This window comes from Protopterus annectens, chromosome 13.part0, assembly GCF_019279795.1.
Source record: "Protopterus annectens isolate FY-2018-M chromosome 13.part0, PAN1.0, whole genome shotgun sequence".
Taxonomy (NCBI): Eukaryota; Metazoa; Chordata; order Ceratodontiformes; family Protopteridae; genus Protopterus; species Protopterus annectens.
Window position 1 is genome coordinate 752,335,417 of NC_056747.1, and position 23,671 is coordinate 752,359,087.

General features: G+C 46.1%; 1 protein-coding gene across 2 annotated transcripts in view; it reads right to left on the reverse strand.

The window, feature by feature from the left end:
• NUFIP2 (nuclear FMR1 interacting protein 2) overlaps positions 1-23,671 on the reverse strand; it is a 952,263-nt gene that overhangs the window by 757,774 nt on the left and 170,818 nt on the right. For both annotated transcript variants that reach the window (XM_044054448.1, XM_044054447.1), the window contains exon 3: positions 5,548-5,580. In XM_044054448.1, coding sequence (XP_043910383.1) covers positions 5,548-5,580 — 33 coding nt within the window. The remainder of the gene's footprint in view (positions 1-5,547; positions 5,581-23,671) is intronic.

The window sequence follows — 23,671 nt, forward strand, 5'->3', positions numbered from 1 at the left end:
CTCTGTGTCTGGAAAGGACCAATTCTTAGAGGGCCAATTTCTGCTGAATCTTGGTGGTTGGACCTGGAGAAAATCTTTGACTGTCTGTACAGATTTAGCCTTTTCCTCAAATTTCTTTAAGACCTCCTGAGCAGTGGAGCCAAATAACTTTTGCTTTTCCAGTGGCGCATCCAGAAGCTTTGCTTTAACATGACCTGGCAGAGTTTGTTCCTTCAGCCAAGCATGCCTACGTATGACTGCACCTGTCATTGCTGACCTACATGAAGCTTCCAATGCATCATAACCACACTGCAAGAAATGGTTGCTAACCTGTTGGGAGTTGTGTACCAGATCCTGAAGTGACTTGCGATCTAGGGGTTCAGGTGAAGACAGTTTTTTATGCAATTCATCTAACAAATACTCTTGGTACTGTATCATATAGAATTGACAATTTAATGCCCTCATAGAAAAGAGTGGAAGAAGTATACACTTTTTTACCCCATTTCTCTAAAGCCCTGGACTTCCTTTCAGAGGGGAGTGGATTTTTAGTAGTGGCAGATGCAAACCCTTTAGGGCCCTGGGAAATAGTTTCAGGGTCAGCAGAGTGGGCCTTGTAAAGGAAATGATGCGAGTCCGGGACCCTGTAGTACCTATCGGGTTTGACAGGAGCAGGAGGAAGGGAGTCAGGGGTAATGCTAGACTCAGAGTACACATCATCAATGACATTCAAAACAGGAGGAATAGCCAAAGGTCTATGCTGAGGTAAATGCAAAAAAGTCCTTAATCTCTTCCTGGAATCAGAGAATTCCTGGCCCTGCCATTTGAAATGCTCTCACATGGAGTGAAGGGTCTCCCCAAAGGACAGCTCTTCAGGAGGGGAGGCAGAGGGAATAGATTCCTCTGCATCAGAATCCTCAGAGCCGTAAAGGCCTCCTCCTGGTAGTCTGAAAGAGCAGAGCCGTCTGAGGCCTCATCAGAGGACTGGGGATCAGTGGGCTCAACCCTGGGCCTTTTGTCTAGAGGAGGTTGAGAGCCCCTGTCCGGATGTGGCTGAGAGCCCCTAATTAAGGTAATAAGGTCCTCAGCTAAACTTAAAATCTGTGAACCTGTAGTGGATCCCTGAGGAATAACCTTGGGAGGCAGAGATTTTGGCTGTTTAGCAGCTTTAGCCCTAGTGAATGCCTTTATGGACATGGATGCAGGAGGCCTGGCTGCTCCACGTGCTGGCGTAGTTTTGTCTAGGGAAATGGTGTCGGATGTTTCCGGAACACCGGTTTCAGAGGGAAATTCTATAACCGACTCAGCAGAGGCCTCCGGGGCCGAGGTTGTCGGTTGTGCGGTTTCGACGGTCGGAAGTACCAAGGACTCTGTTTCAGCCGAGACCGAGACACTCGCGGTAGGCCTAGGCGTGGTTTCAGCCGAAACCACGGTCCGCGTGTGTCAGTCCTTGTCCTTCCGTTTTTTGGTTAAATGAGAAGTTGGAGTCTCCGACGGCATATTGTAACAGTAACTAGCCCCAAAAAATTCCTCTGCAAACTCTGCCCGACGCCTAAGAGTGCGTCGGTTGAAGGAGGCACAGGCTGTACAGGCCGAGACGTCATGGTCTGGGCCTAGGCAGGGGAGGCAGTAAGAATGGAAATCCTTATGAGGTATTTGTTTCCCACAAGTTAAGCAATTATTAACTTTAAGCGTTTGATCTGACATCGGCTGAGGCAAGAAAGAGTCCCCAACGGGGTACTTAGCTTTTGAAGTCTTCGGTAGCTGAAGTTACAGGAGCTGGCCGACCGGCACTTACGAACTGCTTCTGCTTCGGGCACCACGCGGCAAGAAAGACTGAGGAAGATGGCGTCGGCTGACGCTTTTATATCCCAGGCGCTCTGACGTCGGGGAGAGGGCGACATCAGCCAACGCCGGACCCAGACTTTGGAATCCGGCCGACCGAAGGGCTGCCTGAGGCAGGATAACCCATATGTAAGGACTGCAGATGCATCCTTGAAGGACATCCCATTTGTCCTGGGTAATGAGTTGCCAGTTCTTTGCATGAAGAGCAATCTTTACCCCCAAGGGGGAAATCGGTTGAGAAGTGCTTGGAAGTTTTAAAAAGAAGTCATTGAGACAGTTTACCATGGAGAGAGTTTTATTACTCCCAGATTTGGAAGGGGAGGCTCCCCACTGCTTAGTCCTGTGCGTACCCTGGGACTGAAGCATGGGAGCTCTGCTGGATCTGGTTTGGATTGAGAAGGTCTGGAAGAGGCAGGAAAGGACCAATTCTTGGAAGGCCAATGCCTACTAAACCTTGGAGGTTGTACTTGTAAAAAATCTTTAACAGTTTGCATAGACTTAGCTTTTTTCTCCAACTTTTTAAGAACTTCTTATGCCTTGTTGCCAAACAGGCGGTCCCGATTTAAGAGAGCATCTGGTAATTTCGCTTTAACATGATCTGGCAAGGATTGCTCCTTAAGCCAAGCATGCCTTCTAAGTGCAAAACCAGTCACAGCAGCCCTGCAAAATGCCTCTAGTGAATCAAAACCACATTGCAAAGTATGCGTTCCAACTTGTTCAGCTGACTGCAGTAAATCCTGCAAATCCTTATTTTCAGCACAATCAGGGCTCAACATAATTTTCTGTTTAAGCAATCCAATGATACGCAGCTGATACTTAAACATATGAAACTGGCAGTTTAAGGCCCTGATGGCCAAGGTTGCGGAAGTGTAAACCTTCTTACGCCATCTATCCAGCGCCCTGGAATCCCTATCAGAAGGGGTAGGATTTTTGGCAGTAGTAACTTTAATGCCCTATGGTCCCTGGGAAATGGTCTCAGGATCCGCACTAGGACTTTTAAAAAGGAACTTGTGAGAGTCAGGAACCCTGTAATATCTATCAGGTTTTCTGGGAATCAAGGGCCAAGCTGGATTCCGAAAAGGCATCAACAACAATGTCTAGTACAGGAGGTATGGCTAAAGGCCTGTGCTGGGGCAGGAGTAAGAAATCCCTAAGCCTCTTTAGAATCAGAGAAATCCTGACTTTCCCAACGAAAATGCTCCCTGAGAGTATGCAAGGTTTCACCAAAAGAGAAATCCTCTGGGGGGGAAGCAGAGGAAATAGAGTCCTCAGCGTCAGAATCCTCATAAGTACATAAGGGTAAATCCTGGTCATAAGAGGAAACAAAGTCAGAATCCTGGTCAGAAGTATCATAAGCAAACTTAGTCCTAGGTCTCTTAGCGGGGGAAGGCTGACTTCCCTTGATTAAAGTAATAAGGTCTTCAGCCATGCTGATTTGTTTTTTAGGCATAGAGGCCTGACCATGTGGTCTGGGCATCAGTTTTCTAGGCATGGTTCGAGTTTTAGGCCTTGAAGAAGAAGATGGCGTCAGTTTAATACGCAAGTCAGTAGGCCTGAATACACCCTCAGAGGCCGGTGCCTGCACAGCGCCTCTGGACCCATCCAAGGTAGAGACATCCACAGGTTCCACAGTTGAAGCACCTCGCGGCATACCGAACTCCGAATGGGTCTCAGTAGAGGCCTGCGAATCTGAAGTAGCAGGTATCAGGGGCTGCGAAAGCGCCTCACTGAGTACCAGCGAACTGGCGACTGGCTTAGGAGAAGCGTCGTTGGCAGCTTTGGACCTAGACGGCCTGTCGCTGTCTTTATCTTTGCGTTTTTTCAGGATGTTGGTAGTCGGATGGCTTACCGAAGACATATCAGGATAATTGGGATGGCTTACCGAAGACATATCAGGATAATTGAACAAAGTACCAAAATATTTAGCAGCAAAAATATACAGACGACGGACAGTTCGTGGTTTAAATAGGCACAAAACTGACAGCGAGGTACGTCGTGGTCAGGGCCTAGGCAAAGAATACAGTACGAATGAAAATCTTTATGAGGTATTTGCTTTCTACAAATAATGCAATTATTTACTTTTACTGACATTGGTTTAGAGCAAGAAAAAGTTTCCCCAACGGGGTACTTAGCTTCTAGTTGAAGACTTTGGTTCTGAAACTCGAAAACGAAAATTGCAGGAGTCGGCCGACAGGCACTTGCAAACTGCTTCTGCTTCGGGCACTGCACGGCAAGAAAGACTGATGTAATGGCGTCGGCTGCATGCTTTATACCCCTGACTACCTGACATCACGGAAGATGAGAAGGCAACAGACGCTGGACCCAAGACTTTGATAACCAGGCCGAATGAGGGCTACTGCAAGCAGATAACCCAAATGTGATGACTGCAACAGTGAAACACGAAGAACATCTGCTTCGGGCTCCTCCTCGGCAAGAAAGACTGATGTAATGGCGTTGGTTGCCTGTTTTTATAACCCTGACGACCTGGAAGAAGCGAAAGCATCTGACGCACAAATACTAAGACTCTAGTATTTGGGCTGACTGAGGGCTACCATGTGTGATGACTGCAACAGTGAAACACGAAGAACATCTGCAGTCTCACAGAACAGGGTACTTTATCAGCATGCAATAACTTCTCACACATTCAACACTCGTCATGACATAAAATTAGTAAACTGCCATCGTTATCAGCTTATACATAATATACTGAACTTTCTCGGCAAAAAGTGGTGAAAAGGGTCACCACCCTGTGCTCCCAATACACAAACAGACAGCTAAAAGGAACATTTTGCATGCCTTAAGAAAAGCAGCCTGAAACTATTAGAATCCAACTGAATGCATTCACAGGCATGAAGAAATGGAGGACAGAGATGTAGATACCAGTGAGGAAATGCAAATGTAGCCTGGAAAAGTTAAATCTTACCAAGCAGAGCTTGTGCTGCCTGCTAAGCCTTAAAGTATTCCATCCATACATCCACAATCCTGTTTTCCTATATTTGCAGATGGTGCTAGGCTGTTACTTTCACAGTGGCAATCATCTAGACCAAGGCTTACACTGCCGGGTGGCTAGCCCTGCAGCGGTACTTCTTCCACACCACACTCGCACACACACCCACATCTATGGCCAATCCACCTACTGCTTGTCTTTAGAATGTAAGAGGAAACTGGAGCAACAGAGAAAACCCACACAAAAACACAGGGAGGACATGCAGACTCCACACAGAAGGCACCCCAGCCAAGAAGTAAACCAGGGAGCCTCTTGTTGTGAGGTAACAATACTATCCTCTGCGCTACTGTGCTCCTCCTCAGCCATATAAATGTTTCCTATATGGACATATACTACAAAACCAACTAAGATACAGAGTCAGTTCATGGTCTACTGAAGACACAAGCTACAACACTTGCCAGAAGTATAGACGTATGACTGCTTTGAACAAACTCCTCCAAAAATAGCTCTACCAAAGTCCAACTACTATGGTCAATGGCCGAATTACTGAACAGTGAAGCCTTGGAGGGGGGGCATTAATGTGGTTGCCTTCCTTGAATAAACGGGATTATTTCATATCAACCACTGCCTGATAAACATGCAAATAATATCCTATAAAAACTTAAGCATTATGTCATGCAAAGCAATAGTACTTTTTTCTATCTTGTTTAACAGGAGTGGTATTTCACAAAAGAAATTCTAATGTTACAGGAATAACCAGTAGTATTTTTATGTCTTACCTTGCTTTTGCAAGTTCCAAACAGATTCCATTTCTGAAAGAAAAATAAACAAGTTAGTATGCAGTAACACTGGTAGAAAGACATACTAATGTAGACAGCTACTAATAAGACCTCCCTCTCATCCAGAGTCACTTCAATATGTTACATAAACATTTAAAATGTACAGTTGTGTACACTTACCATAAATGTAGATGTTAGAGTGTATTCACTGTTGCAGTCATCACATTTGGGTTATCTGCCTGCAGGTAGCTGTGGCAAAGCCAGCTCTGGATTTAGAAAAGATAGGCAGGTGGCAATACTTGGTGAAGGTATGGACACGAGCTCTAGGTTGCAGTTTCCAGGATGTCCCTGGTAGGGACTCCTCTGAGAAATGCAGTGAAGGTAGATGCAGCCCTGTTAGAATGTGTTCTTATCCCCTTGTGGGGTAGGTTTTCCATGTTGTTTGTAGCAGAAATGGATGCAATGTTCTATCCATTTGGAAATGCTTTGCTTTGAAATGGCCTTCCCCCCTCTGCCCCTGCAGCAAAACTAAGTAGCAGCTGGTCAAATTTTCTGAGAGGCTTAGTCCTGTCCAAATAGAATCTAAGCTGTGCACGTCTAGAAAATGCAGTATCCTTTCTCCTTTATTCTAAGGATTAGGGAAAATGTAGGCAAATGAATGGACTGGTTTAGAGCCACACTGGACACCACCTTGGGCATAAAGGATGGATTAGTCCTGAGGGAACCCCTGTCCACATGGAAGCTAATGAAGGGTTCCACTGCCATGAGAGCCTGCAGTTCAGACACTCTTCTTGATTAAGTGATGGCTAGAAGTAAAGCTGTTTTCCAAGAAAGGAATTTCAACTCTGTTGTAGCGGCTGGTTCAAAGGGGTGGGGTGGGGGGTGTTTTTCCAATACAAAGTTAAGGTCTCAGGCTGGAGAGGGACCTCTCCTGGGAGGGGGGGGTATCCTTAAAGTTTTGGCCCCTCTAAGGAATTGTTTTAGCAGGGGATGCGAGAACAAGGGTGGCTCAGTATTATAATGTGCTGATATGGCAGAGGCAGGAATTTTAATTGAAGAGAAAAATAGGCCCTTGTGGAGCATTTCTGTTAAATAATCTAGAATATGAGGTAAGCTGGGCACCACTGTGCCCATCCCCTGAGCCTGGCTCCAGGAACAATATCTTTTCCACTTTTCTGAATATGAATTTCTAGTACTAGGCCTCCTTGCCTCAAGAATGACACCCAGCACCTGCTTACTGAGGGTTGCTGGAGGTGAGCTCAGGGAATTAGCGAGTCTGCAAGGTTTAGGGTTTGAAGCGGAGGGTGCAGAATCTGATCCACCTGCTGGGACAACAGGGAGTGGGGTATGAAGCAGGTACCAAGGTAGCAGCACTGTCAGAATGCGCAAAGGGGGGGGTACCACTGCTGGCGTGGCCAGTCTGGTGCAATCAGTACTGTCCTTGGCTTGTCCTGTTTGATCTTTAGCAGAACCTTCGAGAGGAGAGGCAGAGGGGGAAAGGCATAAACTGAGAGGCATTCCCAGGTAATGGATAGGGCATCCACTTTCCAAGCTGGATTGCGGGGAGTTCTGGTGCAGAACCTGTTCAATTGGTAGTTCTGAGGGGAGACAAACAGATCTACCGCTAGTGTCCTCCATTTGTTCCTCAAGAGCTTGAATATTTTGGGCTCCAGTTTCCATTTGTGTGGGTCCATGAGATTTCCGCTTAAGTCTTCTGCCAGTGAATTTAGTTTGCCTGGCAGGAATTGAGCTTGTAGGTTCACTTGGTACCTCAAGGCTGTGTTCCACAGAGCCATGGCTAGTCTGCAGAGTGGGTAGGAATGGGTTCCCCCCTGCTTGTTATGCACCACATAACTGTGGTGTTGTCTGTCTTTGCCAATAGTTGTCCTGGTAGAATAATGTCTTTGAAGGCTGTCAGATCATTCTGTACAGCTAACATTTCTTTCTGATTGATATGCAGATGCATCTGTTTTGGGTTCTATTTGCCCTGAATGCACTGCCCTGCCATGTGAGCCCCCCATGCATAGTCTGATGCATCTGTTGTTAGGGCTGTGGCGGCAGGGGGTAGAGTGAAAGGGAGTCCTTTGTTGTGGTAGCAGGCCTCTGCCCTTAGACAAGGGATGATACGAATTACTGTTTCCATGTCCCGAGAATGTTGACACCATAGATTTTTTAGATACCTTTGAAGTTTCCTCATATGCAGTCTTGCATATGGAATTAACAGAATGCAAGAGGCTATGAACCCCATGGCTTGCAGGATTTTCCTTGCAGATAGCTGGGTTTTTGTGGCCAGCAGTTTGAAGTAGGTTGTCAAATGAACTTGTTTCTCTAGAGTGAGGAATGCCATCTGGGAAGTTGTGTTCAACCTTCCTCCCAGGAATACAATCTGTTGGCAGGGTAATAGGTGCAATTTCTTCTTGTTGATTGTGTACCCCAGTGAAGTTAGAAGTCTCTTCCCAAATGCCAGGTGTTGTAATAGCAAGTCCTGAGACTCTGCCTCATTCAGGCAATCGTCCGAGTATGGGTAAATCTGAATATTTCTCTGCCTGCAAAATGCAACGGCTGGAGCTAGGCACTTTGTGAATACCCTGGATGCAGTAGATAAGCCAAAGGGAAGTGCAGAGAACTGATAGTGCATGGAGCCTGCCCTGAAGCATAGGTATTTTCTGCAGGATTCCCTTACTGGGATGTCCATGTAAGCTTCTTTTAAATCTAGAGTTGCTAGCCAGGCATCCTTGTCTAGCATAGAAAGAAGCTGTTGAGTTAGCATTTTGAATTTTGGAACCACCAGAAAGGTGTTGAGAATAGAAAGGTCCAGGATAGGACGCCAGAAGTTTTCCTTTTCTGGGAACCAGGTACAGTCTTGAATAAAAACCTTGTCCCCTTTGCTATGCTGGGACAAGTTGAATAGCCCTGATACTGAGGACAGACAGCACTTTTTTGGGGGCCTCCACCCACTGGTTTGGGGGGAGGTCTGGCCATCCACTTGGGGTTGGGAGTGAGTGGAAGTGGAATCTGTATCCTAGGGAAACTATGTTTAAAACCCATTTGTCTTGGGTAATGAGTTCCCAGTTTTTTGCATGCACGGCGAGCTTTCCTCCTAAGGGAGCAAGTAGTTGAGCAAGGCTTGGTAGAGTTAAGGATAAGTAATTGTGCAATTTTTCCACAGGGGGGTGGCTTACTACTCCATGCTTAGCAAGTGGGGGACCCCTCCACTGCTTAGATCTGTGCATAGCCTGAGACTGAAATCTTGGTGGTCTTCTGCTCCTGGGTTTTGCTTGAGAAGGCCTGGAAGGGACTGAAAAGGACCAGTTCTTTGAAGGCCAATGCCTACTGAATCTAGGTGGCTGTACTTGTAAGAAATCTTTAAGAGTTTGCATAGATTTAGCTTTTTCCTTCATCCTTTTGAGGACGACTTCTGCTTTGTTGCCAAAAAGGAGTTCTTGGTTTAAGGGTGCATTCAGTAATTTAGCTTTAACATGATCTGGCAAGTTTTGCTCCTTAAGCCAAGCATGCCTTCTAAGTACAGACCCAGTGACAGCAGCCCTGCAAGATGCTTCTAAAGCATCAAAATCACATTGCAAAGTATGTTTACCTACTTGGTCAGCAGAATGCTTGTAAATTTGTGTGTTCAGCACAGTCAGGAATCAACATCATTTTCTGCTTAATTAATCCCACAATATGCTGCTGATACTTTAGCATATGAAACTAGCAATTTAAAGCCCTAATGGCCAAAATAGCAGAAGTATATACCTTCTTACCCCATCTGTCTAAAATCTCTATCAGAAGGGGTAGGAGTTTTGGCAGTAGTAGCCTTAATGCCTTTTGGTCCTTGGGAAATGGTCTCTGGATCTGCAGTAGGATTCTTGAAAAGGAATTTATGAGAGTCAGGTACTTTGTAGTACCGGTCAGGTTTCCTGGGAGGTGCAGGCAAAATGTCCGGGGTAAGGTTAGATTCCAAGAAAACCATCTACAATCTCCAGAACAGGTGGGATAGCCAGAGGCCTGTGTTGAGGGAGGTTTAAAAATTTCCCAAGTCTCTTTTTGGACTAAGAATAGTCCTGGCTTTCCCAGCGGGAATGCTCCCTAAGGGTTTGCAAGGTTTCACCAAAAGAAAAATCTTCTGCAGGGGAAGCAGAAGGAATGGAATCCTCTGCATCAGAATCCTCATAAGTAGATGAGGGTAAATCCTGGTAGTCAGAAGGAAAGTACAGTTGTGTACACTTACCATAAATGCAGATGTTAGTGTATTCACTGTTGCAGTCATTACACTTGGGTTATTCTGCTGGCAGGCTACCCTCAGTCGGCCTGAATTCCAAAGTCTAGGTCCGGCGTCAGTTGCTGTCACCTCTTCCCTGACGTCAGTGTGCCAGGGGTATAAAAGATGCAGCAGACGCCATTTTCTTCAGTTTTTCTTGCCCCAGATGTCAGGTGCCCCCAAAAGGGTAGGCTAGAAAAATGCCAATAAAACATGCATGCATGCACCAAAATGTAAAATACCTTCATCTACAAGCAAATACACCACGTAGGTTGTATAGATTAGAGAAGTGCAGATAAGTTGCAGCAAAGAGATGGTGGATGGTGGGTGGGTAACCAAGACTGCAACAGTGAATACACTCGAACATCTACATTTATGGTAAGTGTACACAACTGTACTATGTTCTTCGTGTTTCACTGTTGCAGTCATTACACTTTAGTTAAATCCCAAAGCTATGGTTGGGAGGCTGGAGCTAAAAAGCATTAGGAGCGGCTATGAGGCCCTGCAGAACTGCAGTGGCAAAGCCTGCCCTGGATTTAGAGTAGAGTAGTAAATGATGGTGCTTTGTAAAGGTGTGCACTGAACTCCAGTTAGCAGCCTCTAGAATGTCTTTGGTTGGTACTCCCCTGAGGAAGGCTGCTGAAGTGGCTGCTGCTCTGGTTGAATGTGGCCTAATGCCGTTAGGCACTGGCTTGCCATGTTGTGAATAGCAAAAACGAATGCAGTGGCCTATCCACTTTGAAATAGTCTGCTTTGAGATAGCCTTTCCTTGTGATCCTGCAGCATATGCCACTTGTAATTGCTCTGTCTTTCTGAAAGCTTTGGTTCTGTCCAAGTAGAAGCGTAGCTGTCTGTGTATGTTCAAAGAATGCAAAATTCTCTCCCCCTTATTCTGTGGGTTTGGATAAAAAGTAGGCAGATGAATAGTTTGGTTAAGGGCCACACTGGACACTACCTTAGGCATAAATGTTGGGTTTGTCCTCAGAGAAAGCCTGTCTGGATAAAAAATGATAAAAGGTTCCACAGCTATGAGTGCCTGTAGCTCTGAGACTCGTCTTGCAGAGGTTATTGCTAGGAGCAGAGCTGTTTTCCAAGATAAAAACTTTATATCAGCTGTAGCGGCTGGCTCAAAAGGAGGCAGGGTGAGTTTTTTCCAAAACATAACTGAGATCCCATGTTGGTATTGGTGATCACTTTGGAGGCCTTGGGTTTTTGGCTCCTCTAAGGTACTGCCTTAACAAGGGATGAGAAAAGATTGGTGGTTCTGTATTGTAATGAGCCGAAATGGCAGAGGCATGAATTTGAATTGATGAAAAGGATAGGCCTTTGTCCGGCATCTCAGTTAAGTATTGCAAAATCTGAGGAATATTTGATACAGCTGTGTCAATTCCTTGTGCCTGGTTCCAAGCACAGAATCTCTTCCATTTTCCAGCATAAGATTTTCTGGTACTAGGCCTTCTGGCCTCCAAAATGACATCCATTACAGCTTTAGTGAGAGTTGTGTTTTGTATCACTACATTATCCGCCATGCTGCCAGATTTAAAGTCTTTAGTGGGCTGTGCAGGATCTGAATGTTTCGTTGGGATAGTAGATGAGGCTATTTCAGGCAAGGTCCAAGCCGGGCATTGAGACAAGTTCCTTAGGATTGGATACCAGTGCTGGCGGGGCCAGTCTGGGGCAATCAGTATCATCTTTGGCTTCTCTTGTCTGACTTTAGGAGTACCTTGGGGAGGAGAGGCAGTGGAGGAAAGGCATATACTGCTAAGCTTATCCAGCTGAAAGATAGGGCATCCACATTCCAAGCTTGTCTGTGATAAGTCCTTGTGCAGAATCTTTTCAGTTGGTAGTTGTGTGGAGAGGCAAATAGGTCTATACCCGGGCATCCCCATTTCCTCGTTATCATGCTGAAGACTTGTGGATCCAATTTCCACTCGTGGGGATCCATGAGGTTTCTGCTTAGTTCGCCTGCCAGAGTATTTATGTTTCCTGGCAGGAATTGTGCCTGCAGATGTACTTGCTAAGTCAATGATGTGTCCCACAAAGTCATGGCTAGTCTGCAAAGGGGGTAAGAATGAGCGCCTCCCTGCTTGTTTATATACCACATGACCGTGGTGTTGTCTGTCTTTATCAGTAGTTGTCCCGGATGAAGTAGGTCCTTGAAGGCTGTCAGGGCATTCTGAACAGCTAGCATCTCTTTCTGATTGACATGTAGATGCATTTGATTTGCGGACCATGTGCCTTGAATACATCTTCCTGCCATGTGGGCCCCCCAGGCATAATCGGATGCATCCGTTGTTAATGTCTGCCTGGCTGGGGTTAAACTGAATGGCTGTCCCTTGTTCTGGTGACAAGCCTTCTCCCACCAACGAAACTCCTGTTGCAGGCAGGGAATTAGGGTAATTACTGTTTCCAGGCTGTGGCAATGTTGAGTCCAAACACTTTTTAGGTACCATTGAAGTTTACTCATATGCAGTCTCGCATATGTAGAATGCAGGATGCCATGAAGCCCAAAGCCTGCAGAATGTTTCTTGCAGATAGCTGGGCCTTTGTTGCCAACAGGTTGAAACAGGTAGTCAGTTGCCTTTGTTTGTTTGTCTGGCGTGAGATAAGCCATCTGGGCAGTATTTAAGCTTGCACCCAGAAATATTATCTCTCAAGAGGATACTAGTTTTGATTTCTTTTCGTTGACTGTGTACCCTAGGCCTGTTAGAAATCTCTTTACGAACACCAGATGCTGTAGTAGAATGTCCTTGTTCTCTGCTTGAATGAGGCAGTCGTCCAAGTAAGGATATATTTGTATTCCTCTTTGTCTGCAAAATGCAATTACTGGTGCCAGGCACTTTGTGAAGACCCTGGGCGCAGTAGATAAGCCAAAGGAAAGTGCAGAGAATTGGTAATGCATTGAGCCAGCTTTGAATCTGAGGTATCTTCTGCACGTTTGTCTGACTGGGACATGCACGTATGCCTCTTTTAGGTCTAAAGTTACAAGCCAAGCCTTCTTGCCCAGCATGGGCAGAAGTTGCTGTAGAGTCAACATTTTGAATTTTGGTATATCCAGAAATTTATTTAGAATAGATAGGTCCAGTATTGGTCTCCAGGTCTTGTCCTTTCTTGGCACCAAGAACAGTCTTGAATAAAATCCTTGTCCCTGCTCTTGCTCTGGTACTTGTTGAATGGCCCTCACGTCCATGAGGGATGAGACTTGCTTTTGTGCCTCTGCCCACTGATGTTTTGGCAGGTCTGGCCAACTGTTTGTCCTTGGCAGGATATGGAAGTGAAACTTGTAGCCCTGTGACACTATGTCTAGGACCCATTTGTCCTGGGTTATTATGTGCCAGTTTTGAGAAAAAAGTGCTAGTTTTCCCCCTAAAGGTGCTGCCAGAAGATAAGTGCTTGGTGCAGGCAGGGGGAAGCCATTGGGACTGTTTCCTGTATGGCTGTGATTTGTCTTTGCCACTTTTGGAGGTAGAAGCACCCCACTGTTTAAACATGTACGAACCTTGGGGCTGGGATCTGCCTCTTGGGCCTCTATATCTGCCCCTTTGTGGTCTGTCTGACACTGGAAAGGACCAATTCTTTGTAGGCCAGTGTCTGCTAAATCTTGGAGGCTGAACCAGTAAGAAATCCTTAACCGTTTGCATAGAGTTAGCTTTGCCCTCCATTTTCTTTAACACCTCTTCTGCTTTACCACCAAACAAAGTATCATGCTGTAATGGGGCATCGAATAATTGTGCTTTGACATGATCAGGCAGACTATGTTCCTTTAACCAAGCATGCCTCCTGATGACAGAACCCGCAACAGCGGCTCTGCTGGAGGCCTCCAAAGAATCAAAAACACATTGCAAAGTATGCTTTCCAACTTGTTCAGCTGAATGCAATAAATCCTGCATTTCTTTATTTTCTGCACATTCAGAATTTGTCAACATTTTCTGTTTAAGCAGTGACATAATATATTGCTGATATTTGAGCATATGAAACTGACAATTTAAAGCCCTTATAGCCAAGGTAGCGGAAGTGTACATCTTTTTTCCCCATCTGTCCAATGCCCTAGAATCCCTGTCAAAGGGGGTAGGGTTTTTTGCAGCGGAAGCCTTGACCCCTTTGGGACCCTGAGAGATAGCTTCTGGGTCAGCATCGTGAGGGTTTTTTGCAGCGGAAGCCTTGACCCCTTTGGGACCCTGAGAGATAGCTTCTGGGTCGGCATCGTGGTTTTTGAAAAGGAATTTATGAGAGTCAGGAACCCTGTAGTACCTGTCCGGCTTGACAGGAGCTGGAGGTAAGGAGTCAGGGGTCGGACTGGACTCTGAAAATACATCATCTACAATGTTTAACACAGGTGGAATAGCAAGGGGCCTGTGTTGTGGTAGTAGAAGGAAGTCTCTGAGCCTCTTCTTAGATTCTGAAAAATCTTGGCTCTCCCAGTGGAAATACTCCCTCATGGTATGCAAGGTTTCCCCAAAAGAGTAATCCTCAGGTGGAGAGGCTGAAGGGATAAATTCTTCAGCATCAGAATCCTCACAGGGAGGAAGAGAGTATTCCTGATCAGAAGAGGAATCAGATGAAATGGAAAACTGATCTGAAGATTCATATTCTGTCTCTTGCCTAGGCCTTTTATTAGGTGGGGGATGGGAACCCCTGATCAAAGTAATTAAGTCTTCAGCCATTTTGAGCATCTGTTTTTTGGGCATGGAGGCCTGGCCATGAGGCTGTTGTACTTGTTTCTTTGTCTTTATGGGAGCTTTAGTCTTTGCCTTAAAAGCTGAAGTTGTTTTAATGTATAACTGAGTTGGTCTGAAAACACCCTCAGAAGCCGATGCCTGCTCAGTGGCTCTGGACCCATCTGAGGGAATAGTCACCGAAGGTCCAATACCTTGAGCCTCCAGCGGCCTAGGAGACTCCACATGGGAGTTGGTAGCGGCCTGCAGGTCTAAAGTAGCGGGCGTCAGGGGCTGCGAAGGCACCTCACTGAGAACCGGCGAACCGTGACTGGCTTAGAAGAAGCCTCGTAGTCGGTTTTGGACCTCGGATGCCTGTCCTTTTCTTTTTCTTTGCGTTTCTTGTGAATTCTGGTTGTCGGATGGCTATCTGACGACATCGTACAATTAAATCTTCTGCCAAAATAGTGTAATGCAAAATCGTACCGACGCTTAATAGTGCGTTGGTTAAATCTAGCACATAACTGACAACTAGCAACGTCGTGGTCAGGGCCTTGGCAAGGAATACAGTAAGAATGAAAGTCCTTATGAGGTATTTGCTTCCCACAAGAAATACAGTTAACTTTTTCTGACATCGGTCTGGAGCAAGAAAAAAAGTTTTCCCAACGGGGTACTTACCTTTTAATGTAGACTTCAGATCTGAAATTCGAACATGAAAATCTCAGGAGTCGGCCAACCGGCACCTGCGAACTGCTTATGCTACGGGCACCGCGCGGCAATAAAGACTGAAGAAAATGGCGTCTGCTGCATCTTTTATACCCCTGGCACACTGACGTCAGGGAAGAGGTGACAGACGCCGGACCTAGACTTTGGAATTCAAGCAGACTGAGGGTAGCCTGCCAGCAGGATAACCCAAGTGTAATGACTGCAACAGTGAAACACGAAGATCAGAGATATCAGATTCCTGATCAGAAGAATCAGAAGAAAAACAGTTCTAGGCCTCTTAGAGGAGGAAGGCTGGCTTCCCCTAATTAAGGTAATAAGGTCTTCAGCCATTCTAATCATTTGTTTTTTGAAGCATATGGGCCTGAGAATGCGCTTTGATCGTCGGTTTTCTAGGCTTAGTGCGTGCGTTAGGCCTGAGGAATTCGGTATTTTTAGCTTGAAACGAAGTAGTCTGTTTATTATGAAAATTGGTAGGCCTGAACAACACCCTCAGAAGCCGGTGCCTGCACAGCGGCACCGGACCCATCCAAGGTAGAGACATCCGCAAGGTCGGTTCGCACAATATCGACTAACGTAAATGTCGAACCAGATATCCAAAAATGTAGATATCGACATTTCGAACAAGAAGCAGACTCCCAGACTGTCTGCCTGTCAAAGTTGCCACACTACACTGCAAGCACCCCTGCATACCCCCCCCCCCCACACACACACTTATATATACAAACTCCGAGATCGCAATACAGGGAGGGTAAGGGTACATTTCCCGATCCCCACTATAGTGCGATCTGGCTTGGAATGTCGGAATTCACAACAGCAAATGCTGTAATGCATTCGCTGATGTAAGTTCAGACATTTCTTGTGTCGAAGTTTTGAGTCGACATACAGCTCTCTCGACATTCTGTAAATCATACAAGTTGCGATCAACAAATTGATAGTAAACCCAGCTAACATTTTCTTTTGGTTGATATGCAGGTGCATCTGTCTCGGGTTCCATTTGCCCTGAATGCACTGCCCTGCCAAGTGAGCCCCCCATGCATAGTCTGACGCGTTTGTTGTTAGGGTTTGGGCGGCAGGGGGTGGAGTGAATGGGAGCCCCTTGTTGTGGTGGCAGGCCTCTGCCCACCAAAGGAACTCTGTCTTTATACAAGGAATGATAGAAATCATTAATTCCAGGTCCTGAGAATGTTGACACCATAGGATTTTTAGATACCACTGTAGTTTCCTCATATGCAGTCTTGCATATGGAATTAGTAGAATGCAAGAGGCCATGAATCCCAGGGTTTGCAGGATTTTCCTTGCAAATAGCTAGGTCTTTGTGGCCAGTAGTTTGAAGTAGGCTGTCAAACTTGTTTCTCTGGCGTGAGGTAAGCCATCTGGGAAGCTGTGTTCAAGCTTGCTCCCAGGAATACAATTTGCTGGCAGGGTACTAGATGAGATTTCTTTTCGTTTATGGTGTATCCATGCGAGGTTAGAAGTTTCTTTACAAATGCCAGATGTTTTAGTAGCATGTCCTGGCTTTCTGTCTGAATTAGACAACCGTCCAGGTATGGGTATATTTGAATATTTCTTTGCCTGCAAAATCCAATGGCTGGAGCTAGACACTTTGTGAATACCCTGGGCGCAGTAGAAAAGCCTAAGGGAAGTGCAGAGAACTGATAGTGCATGGAGCCTGCAAAATTCCCTTATTGGAATGTGCAGGTAGGCTTCCTTTAAGTCTAAGGTTGCCAACCAGGCATCCTTGCCTAGCATAGGAAGCAGCTGTTGAAATGTTAGCATTTTGAATTTTGGGATTACCAAAAAGGTGTTTAGAATAGAGAGGTCCAGGATAGGACGCCAGGAGCTGTGTTTTCTGGGTACCAGTAAAAGTGGAGTAAAAACCTTGTTCCCTTTCTTCTGCTGGGACACTATTAATAGCCCTGAAACTTAGAAGCGAGAGAAAGTACAGTTTTGTACCTACCATAAATGTAGATGTCCGATAGGTATGCATCTGCAGTCATCACATATGGGTTGTCCTGCCTCAGGCAGCCCTTCGGTCGGCCGGATTCAAAAGTCTGGGTCCAGCGTCGGCTGATGTCGCCCTTTCCCCGACGTCAGAGCGCCTGGGGTATAAAAGTGTCAGCCGACGCCATCTTCCTCAGTGTTTCTTGCCCCAGATGCCAGGTGCCCTCAAAGGAAGGCTAAATTTGGAGAAATGCAATAAATTCCAGACATGCACAGAAATATATATATATATATATATATATATATATATATATATATAAAACAAATACACCATAATAGATAACCCCAGCTAGCTATGAGAGGGAAAAATACCCAATAAATACCAAAGAGGGGAAGGAGGGAGGGTAAACCTGACTGCAGATGCATACCTATCGGACATCTACATTTATGGTAGGTACAAAACTGTACTATGTCCTTCAAGGATGCATCTGCAGTCATCACATATGGGTAGAATACCATAGCCAATCTGGGGGTGGAGGATCTATGTAAAGGATGGTGTAGCTAAAATGCCCTGCAGGACTGCCGTAGCAAAGCCTGCTCTGGATCTGGAATATAAATGTAAATTGTAATGCTTGGAAAATGTATGCACGGAGCTCCATGTAGCAGCTTCTAAAATGTCCTTGGTAGCCACCCCTCTTAAGAAAGCTGTGGAGGTGGCTGTGACTCTGGTGGAATGAGGTCTAATGTTAGCTGGCACAGCTTTTCCATGAAAGGAATAACAAGAACAAATGCAATTCCCTATCCATTTTGAAATTGTCTGTTTGGAAATTGCTTTTCCTTGTGCACCAGCAGCATATGCTACCAACAACTGGTCAGTTTTTCTGTAGCTTTTAGTTCTGTCCAAGTAGTAGCGCAACTGTCTGTGTATGTCCAGGGTGTGTAGAAGTTTCTCCCCTTTGTTTTGTGGATTTGGAAAGAAGGCAGGCAGGTGAATAGCTTGGTTTAATGAGACCCTGGATACCACCTTTGGCATAAATGAAGGATTGGTTCTCAATGAGACTGTGTCTTGATGAAAAATAAGAAATGGCTGTACTGCCATGAGGGCCTGTAACTCAGATACTCTTCTTGCTGAGGTTATGGCCAGAAGGAAGGCAGTCTTCCAAGACAGGAACTGTAGTTCTGCAGATGCTGCTGGCTCAAAAGGAGGCAGAGTTAGTTTTTCCAACACGAAGTTAAGGTCCCAAGTAGGCACTGGAGGTTTCCTTGGAGGACTGATGTTTTTAATTCCTCTTAGAAACCGTCTTAGAAGAGGATGAGAAAAGACAGGTGGATCAGTATTGTACTCTGCTGAAATTGCTGAAGCATGAATTTTAATGGAAGAGTAAGACAGGCCATTGTGGAGCATTTCCGCCAAGTATTCCAGGATATGTGCCATGTTCATCACTGTCGCATCTAGGCCCTTTGTGGTGCTCCAAGTGTGAAATCTTTTCCATTTTGCTGAATATGCCTTTCTTGTGGAAGGCCGGCGAGCTTCCATGATGATATCCTTCACTCTCTTGGAAAGCTTATCCTGAGGAGGAGTCAAGGTATTTTCCAGGCTGTTAGTTTCAAGGTTTTCAGGTTGGAATGCAGAGTTTTGTAATTGTGCTGTGTCAGGAGAAGTGGCCATTGAGGAAGAGGCCATGGTGTCGTACGTGACATGCTCTTTAACAGTGGGTACCAGTGCTGTCTTGGCCAGTCCGGAGCTATCAGAATCACTGTTGGCTGCTCTGTCCTGATCTTCAGTAAGACCTTGGTCATTAATGGAAGAGGTGGAAATGCATACACTGTTAGTTCTCCAGCTGAAAGAGAGGGCGTCCACTTTCCATGCTTGTGGGTGGTATGTCCTTGAGCAGAATTTCTTCAGCTGATGATTGTGGGGGGAGGCAAAAAGATCTATGTCCGCCTTCCCCATGATTGTGTTATCTGTAGGAAGATGTCTGGGTGCAGCATCCATTCGTGTGCATCCATGATATTTCTGCTTAAGCTGTCCGCCAGTATATTGTCTTTTCCTGGCACAAACTGGGATTGCAGCTCTATACTGAGTTTCAAGGAAAGTTCCCATAGATTCATTGCCAGTCTGCAAAGAGGGTAGGAATGGGTGCCTCCTTGCTTGTTTATGTACCACATACCTGTGGTGTTGTCTGTCCTTATTAGCAGGTGGCCTTGATGCAGAAAGAGTTTGAAGGCCTCGATTGCATGTATCACTGCCAGCATTTCCTTTTGGTTTATGTGCATGCGTAGCTCCTTTTGTGACCATAGTCCTTGAATACATCTGCCCTCCATGTGTGCTCCCCAACCGTGGTCTGAAGCGTCGGTTGTAATAGTTTGGCTGGCTATTGGTTTGCTGAAGGGCAGACCCCTGTTTGACTGGCTTGCTTGAGCCCACCACAGAAATTCCTTTTGGAGGCATGGAATGAGTGGGATCATAGTTTCTAAGCTGCGACTGTGCTGAGTCCATAAACTCCTTGGGTACCATTGTAGTTTTCTCATATGCAGCCTTGCTTGTGGAATCAGCAGAATGCAAGATGCCATGTAACCCAGGGCCTGCAGGAATTTCCTTGCAGTCAGCTGAGTTTGTCTTGTCAGATTCTTGAAGTAATCCGGTAGTTGTCTGTTTTTCTTCTGTGAGAAAAGCCATTTGGGTGGTTGTGTCTAGTTCCACACCCAGAAAAGTTATTCTTTGGGATGGAACAAGTCTTGATTTGTGAATGTTGACTGTATATCCCAAGGTCTGCAGTAGGTGAATGGCATAATTCAAGTCCTTTACCAAAGTTTGTTGGCTGTCCGCTTGTATAAGGCAGTCATCCAGATATGGGTATATTTGAATCCCCTGAAGTCTGCAGTGTGCAATTACTGATGCCAGGCATTTCGTGAATACTCTGGGCGCAGTAGATAAGCCAAAGGGCAATGCTGAGAATTGATAATGCTCTGAACCTGCAAGAAATCTGAGGTGTCGTCTGCAACTTTGTCTGATAGGGACATGCAGGTATGCCTCCTTGAGGTCTAGAGTCACCAGCCAAGACCCCTTGCCCAGCATGGGAAGGAGTTGCTGTAGAGTCAGCATTTGGAATTTTGGCACAATGAGGTAAGTATTCAGTGCGGACAAGTCGAGAATAGGCCTCCAGTGATTTTCTTTTCTTGGAACAAGGAATAGTCTGGAATAAAATCCTTGGCCTTGTTCTGAAAGAGGAACCTTTTCTATAGCTTTCACTTGCATTAAGTAGGAGATTTGTTTCAAAGCCTCTGCCCTTTGATTTGGTGGCAGGTCTGGCATGCCTGGCATGCCTTTTCTTTTTGGCAATGTGGAACCTGTATCCTTTGTCTATTATTTGCAGTGTCCATTTGTCTCTTGTAATACTGTGCCAATTTACCGAGAATAAAGAAAGCTTTCCGCCCAAAGGTGCTTTTAATTGAGCCCTGGTTGGCAGAGTCAAAGCAAAGTCATTGAATCTGTCCTTGTGCAGCTGTTGTAGGTCCTGCACTACTTCTCTGGTTGGGAGGTTGCCATTACCGTCCTCTGTAGGAGCCTCTAGCTTGCCCTCTACCTCTGGCACGCCTGCTCTTGCCTCTCTGAAATCTTTCTGTGTCCTGAAAGGACCAATTCTTGGTAGGCCAATTTCTGCTGAATCTTGGTGGTTGGACCTGTAGAAAATCTTTGACTGTTTGTACAGATTTTGCCTTTTCCTCAAATTTCTTTAAGACCTCCTGAGCAGTGGAGCCAAATAACTTTTGCTTTTCCAGTGGAGCATCCAGAAGCTTAGCTTTAACATGGTCTGGCAGAGATTGTTCCTTCAGCCAAGCATGCCTACGTATGACTGCACCTGTCATAGCTGACCTACATGAAGCTTCCAATGCATCATAACCACACTGCAAGAAATGGTTGCTAACCTGCTGGGAGTTATGTACCAGATCCTGAAGTGATTTGCGATCTAGGGGTTCAGGTGAAGACAGTTTCTTATGCAATTCATCTAACAAATACTCTTGGTACTGTATCATATGAAATTGACAATTTAATGCCCGCATAGAAAGAGTAGCAGAAGTATACACTTTTTTACCCCATCTCTCTAAAGCCCTGGACTCCCTTTCAGAGGGCAGTGGATTTTTAGTTGTGGCAGCTGCGACCCCTTTAGGGCCCTGGGAAATAGTTTCTGGATCAGCAGAGTGGGCCTTGTAAAGAAAATGATGCGAGTCCAGGACCCTGTAGTACCTATCGGGCTTGACAGGGGCCGGAGGAAGAGTGCCAGGGGTTATGCTAGACTCAGAGTACACATCATCAATGACATTCAAAACAGGAGGAATAGCCAAAGGTCTATGCTGAGGTAAATGCAGAAAGGTTCTTAATCTTTTCCTGGAATCAGAGAATTCCTGGCCCTGCCATTTGAAATGCTCTCTCATAGTGTGAAGGGTCTCCCCGAAGGATAGTTCTTCAGGAGGGGAGGTCGAGGGGATAGATTCCTCTGCATCAGAGTCCTCGTAGGCCAAAAAAGCCTCCTCCTGGTAGTCAGAGAGAGCAGAGCCATCAGAGGCCTCCTCTGAGGAGTGGGGATCAGAGGGCTCAACCCTGGGCCTTTTGTCTAGAGGAGGTTGAGAGCCCCTGTCCGGATGGGGTTGGGAGCCCCTAATTAAGGAAATAAGGTCCTCTGCTAAGGTTGGAATCTGTGAACTTGTAGTGGGTCCCTAAGGAGTAACCCTGGGAGGCATAGCTTTTGTGTGTTTAGCAGCTTTAGCCCTGGTGAATGCCTTTATGGACATGGATGCAGGAGGCCTGGCTGTACCATGTGCTGGTGTAGTTTTGTCTAGAGGAATGGTGTCGAAGTTTCCAAGACACCAGTTTCTGAAGGAAATTCAATAACAGACTCAGCAGGGGCCTCCGGGGCCGAGGTTGTCGGTTGAGCGCTTTCGGGGGTCGGAAGTACCAAGGACTCGGTTTCAGCCGAGACCGAGACACTCGCAGTAGGCCTGGCCGTGGTTTCAGCCGAAACCGCGGGCCGCGTGTGTCTGTCCTTGTCCTTCCGTTTCTTTGTTAAATGTGAAGTCGGAGTCTCCGACGGCATATTGTACGAAAAACTAGCCCCAAAAAATTCCTCTGCAAACTCCGCCCGACGTCTAAGAGTGCATCGGTTGAAGGAAGCACAGGCAGAACAGGCCGAGACGTCGTGGTCTGGGCCTAGGCAGGGGAGGCAGTAAGAGTGGAAATCCTTATGAGGTATTTGTTTCCTACAAGTTAAGCAATTATTAACTTTATCTGACATCGGCTGAGGCAAGAAAGAGTCCCCAATGGGGTACTTAGCTTTTGAAGTCTTCGGTAGCTGAATTACAGGAGCTGGCCGACCGGCACTTGCGAACTGCTTCTGCTTCGGGCACCACGCGGCAAGAAAGACTGCGGAAGATGGCGTTGGCTGACGCTTTTATACCCCAGGTGGCCTGACGTCGGGGAAAGGGCGACATCAGCCGACGCCGGACCCAGACTTTGGAATCCGGCCGACCGAAGGGCTGCCTGAGGCAGGACAACCCATATGTGATGACTGCAGATGCATCCTTGAAGGACATCCTGTTGTTGAGCCTCTGCCCACTGACTTGGTGGTAGGTCTGGCCAACCGTTTGGGGTTGGTAAGTTGTGGAAGTGGAACCTGTACCCTTGGCAAACTATATTTAAAACCCATTTGGCCTGGGTAATGAGTTCCCAGTTTTTTGCATGCAGGGTGATCTTTCACCCTAAGGGAGCAAGCTGTTGAGCAGGGCTTGGAAGGTTTAAGGTTAAGTCATTGTGACATTTTTCCATAGGGGGGTGTCTTACTACTTCCAGCTTTGAAAGTGGGAGCCCCCCCACTGCTTAGGCCTGCGAGTGCCTTGAGACTGTAGCCTAGGTGGTCTGCTGTTCCTGGGTTTGGACTGAAGGCCTGGAAAAGACAGGAATGAACCAATTCTTAGAAGGCCAATGCCTACTAAATCTGGGAGGCTGTACTTGCAGGAAATCTTTAACAGTTTGCATAGATTTAGCTTTTCCCCCCATCTTTTTAAGGACTTCTTCGGCTTTGTTGCCCAACAGATGATCTTGGCTTAAGGGAGCATCCAGTAATTTAGCTTTAACATGACCTGGCAAATTTTGCTCCTTAAGCCAAGCATGTCTTCTAAGTACAGACCCAGTGACGGCAGCCCTGCAAGATGCTTCTAAAGAGTCAAAACCACATTGCAAAATATGTTTACCAACTTGTTCAGCAGAATGCATTAAATCCTGTAATTCTTTATTTTCAGCACAGTCAGGAATCAACATAATTTTCTGTTTAAGTAGCCCCATAATATGCTGCTGATACTTTAACATATGAAACTGGCAGTTTACGGCCCTAATGGCCAAAGTAGCAGAAGTGTATACCTTCTTACCCCATCTGTCCAAGGCCCTGAAATCCCTATCGGAGGGGGTAGGGTTATTGGCAGTAGTAGACAATGCCTTTAGGTTCTTGGGAAATGGCCTCTGGGTCCGCAATAGGATTCTTGAGGAGGA